The sequence below is a fragment of the Montipora foliosa genome, chromosome 8, assembly GCF_036669935.1.
Source record: "Montipora foliosa isolate CH-2021 chromosome 8, ASM3666993v2, whole genome shotgun sequence".
NCBI classification, from domain to species: Eukaryota; Metazoa; Cnidaria; class Anthozoa; order Scleractinia; family Acroporidae; genus Montipora; species Montipora foliosa.
The window spans coordinates 48,241,896-48,244,395 of NC_090876.1; the positions used below are offsets into that span (position 1 = coordinate 48,241,896).

The following is a 2,500-nucleotide window of genomic DNA, read 5'->3' on the forward strand; positions in this document are numbered from 1 at the left end:
AGGGAAGAAGAGGGACCCTGGAAACGATGTTGTGTCAAGATACGTTAAAAGCGGAAACAGTTCCTCGCTTGTATCTTTAAGTACGTTTTCTTTGTTGGAGGCGATTGTTTAAAAATATGGGAAATACTATTGTCCTTGTATGGGAAATGTTCACTTCAGGTTTCGTCGTGGCTCAAAAAGTTCCCGTGCTTAAGTTCCCTAATGTCGGTTTTCGCGCACGTGATCACCGGTCATTTTTTTTTCACCGAAACAATAAGAATTTCCTTTTTCACTAGAACAGGTCTCAAATCCCGGAGGGTTAGTTTAGGGTACAAAGGTGGCTGCCATTTTTTGTGGGGCACCATTATGGCCTGACGTCACCCCAAAATCTAAGACCCCAGTTTAACTCTCTACCTCGCCCACCGCTATCCGATCCTGAGTTAAATGAGCCAACCGATCGGCGGTTGGCGGTTTTTCGTTAATTCACCCCGACCCGACCGCTTTCCCAACGTCGTTCCCAGGATCTCTCCCTTGGCTTCTGACTGAGGTTGAAACTTTCCAGCATTTGGCCACCATAATGGTATAATGGCCGCGAAACAAACAAAGTTATAAATTGTTTCACGTTGCAGGCCTTCAGGTACTCAGCCTTCCAGACAGGTTCCTGATAAACGTAAAAAAAGGAACAGCCAAATGCAGCTTCTGTCCCGATCGAGCGACCTCACCAAATATCGGCATTCGAAAGTACAACCTGAGTCCCGGAAACCATTGCGAGTACAGTCAGCGGGTCCCGAGGCCTGGCAAGAGATCAAATTGTCAGAGGTTGGTGTGAAGTGCTTATTAATGCACGAAGAGTTGCATACACGCGTTTCGAGTTTCCCCGTTAAAAACGTGTACTTCTCTTATTACTGGGTTGCCATATGGCAATCCAGTCAGAAAATGAGTGGATTTCTCCGTTTATTTTTTTCTTTTTGTAAAAAACGAAAGACGGAAGTTTCTTAGCTAAAAAGTACTTTGTTTAACTCTGAAAGCGACAAACGATTAACATTCTTCCCTGTAGTTCATTCAATGTAAACAAGACCCTTAACACAAGATGATCACGTGCACCACTGTGGTTGCCAAGCAAGTGATCAATTTCTTCCTTTTCACAGAACATCATGACCTGCAGAAATTTTACTGTTTTTAAGATCGATTGTCATTAAGCTTTCCCTGAAAATTCGAAATTCAGAGTTTTCTTCATCTGCCTTTTACCGTTAACTCTCGGCTTTTGCAATACTATCTGGTGCAAACGTAAAGCCAAAACAAGTGTTGACCTGGCATCAGGTTAGACTGAAAAGAAGAGGAATTATGAAGCGGGAACAACATGTTCAGTCCTTCCTAAGTGTGTGGAATAAACTTTTGCATAGTGCAACGGCAAGACACGCATGACATGCAGGAAAACGTCCGTCAGAGCAATCTGCTTAAACAAGAAACGAGTGAGTTTTACTCAAGAGCGTGTTTGTCAGCTTTGAACTGAATTTAGTATCAAAGCTTAAAAAGGTAAAAGGCCTCAAAACGGGACAGGACAGTGCAAAATAATTCAACGTGTGTTTGAACGTGTGAGCCAAAGGGCCACGGCTGGCACGACGTCTGGGTGACCCCTCAAATGGTATACGTGACCCCCCACTCGAAACGCTGAAACTGGAACGCTGCAGTTCAATACCACCAAACTCAGTGCTATCTGTTTTTGTGTAAGACGTACCACAGGCAGCCCAGTTTACGCTCATCGAGCATCTAGTTGGTTTACAAGTGTATCTGTCGTCGCCGTTCTCTGCCACAAAATTTCTTCCGGCTTTTTTGAGCTTTTTTAACCAAGTTTGCTAATGCGCGTAAAACCTAGATAGGCGTGTTTTTATTTTCGAAATTCAATTTAAAAACGCTCTCTGTAAAAAAAGTATAGCAGTTCCTTCTTTTTTACTTATAGCATCAAGGGAAATCACCGACACTCAAACAAGATCTTGAAAGCAATGATGGACCGTCGAAACCTGGACAAGGTCTTGAAAATGGTGGTTTATCTGCTAGTACCGAAAGCGTCATCTCGCGTGTTCTTGGGAGCCAAACATCTCTGCGTCCTAAAACAACGCCTGAAACAGAACTTGAGGCAAACGCATCTGTAAAGCTACGCGGCAACATTGAAGAAGATATGTTTTCATTCTCTAGTCAGCTTTCTATGCATGACATTGGCCCTTTGACAGCAAATAAACTTAAAAACAAGAACAGCCAAATGTCGCTTCTGTCCAGATCGAGTGACCTCACCAAGTATCGGCATTTCAAAGTAGAACCTGAGCCCCTGAAATCAGTGCGAGCACAGTCAGCGGGTCCCGAGGCTTGGCAAGAGATCAGATTGGCAGAGGTTGGTGCACAAGAGCTTTAAGTTGCACTTCAAATAATTGGCTGAGCACTATTGTAGGAAAAAAAGACTAATTTCGAGTTGCATACACGCGTTTTGAATTACCCCCACTAATAACATGTACTAGTCTAATTG

At 43.4% G+C, this 2,500-nt stretch overlaps 1 protein-coding gene across 1 annotated transcript in view; it reads left to right on the forward strand.

The window, feature by feature from the left end:
• LOC138013012 (uncharacterized) overlaps positions 1-2,500 on the forward strand; it is a 39,640-nt gene that overhangs the window by 28,853 nt on the left and 8,287 nt on the right. Inside the window, exons 15-16 of the mRNA XM_068859973.1 lie at positions 609-798; positions 1,940-2,368. Of these exons, the coding sequence (XP_068716074.1) occupies positions 609-798; positions 1,940-2,368 (619 nt within the window). The remainder of the gene's footprint in view (positions 1-608; positions 799-1,939; positions 2,369-2,500) is intronic.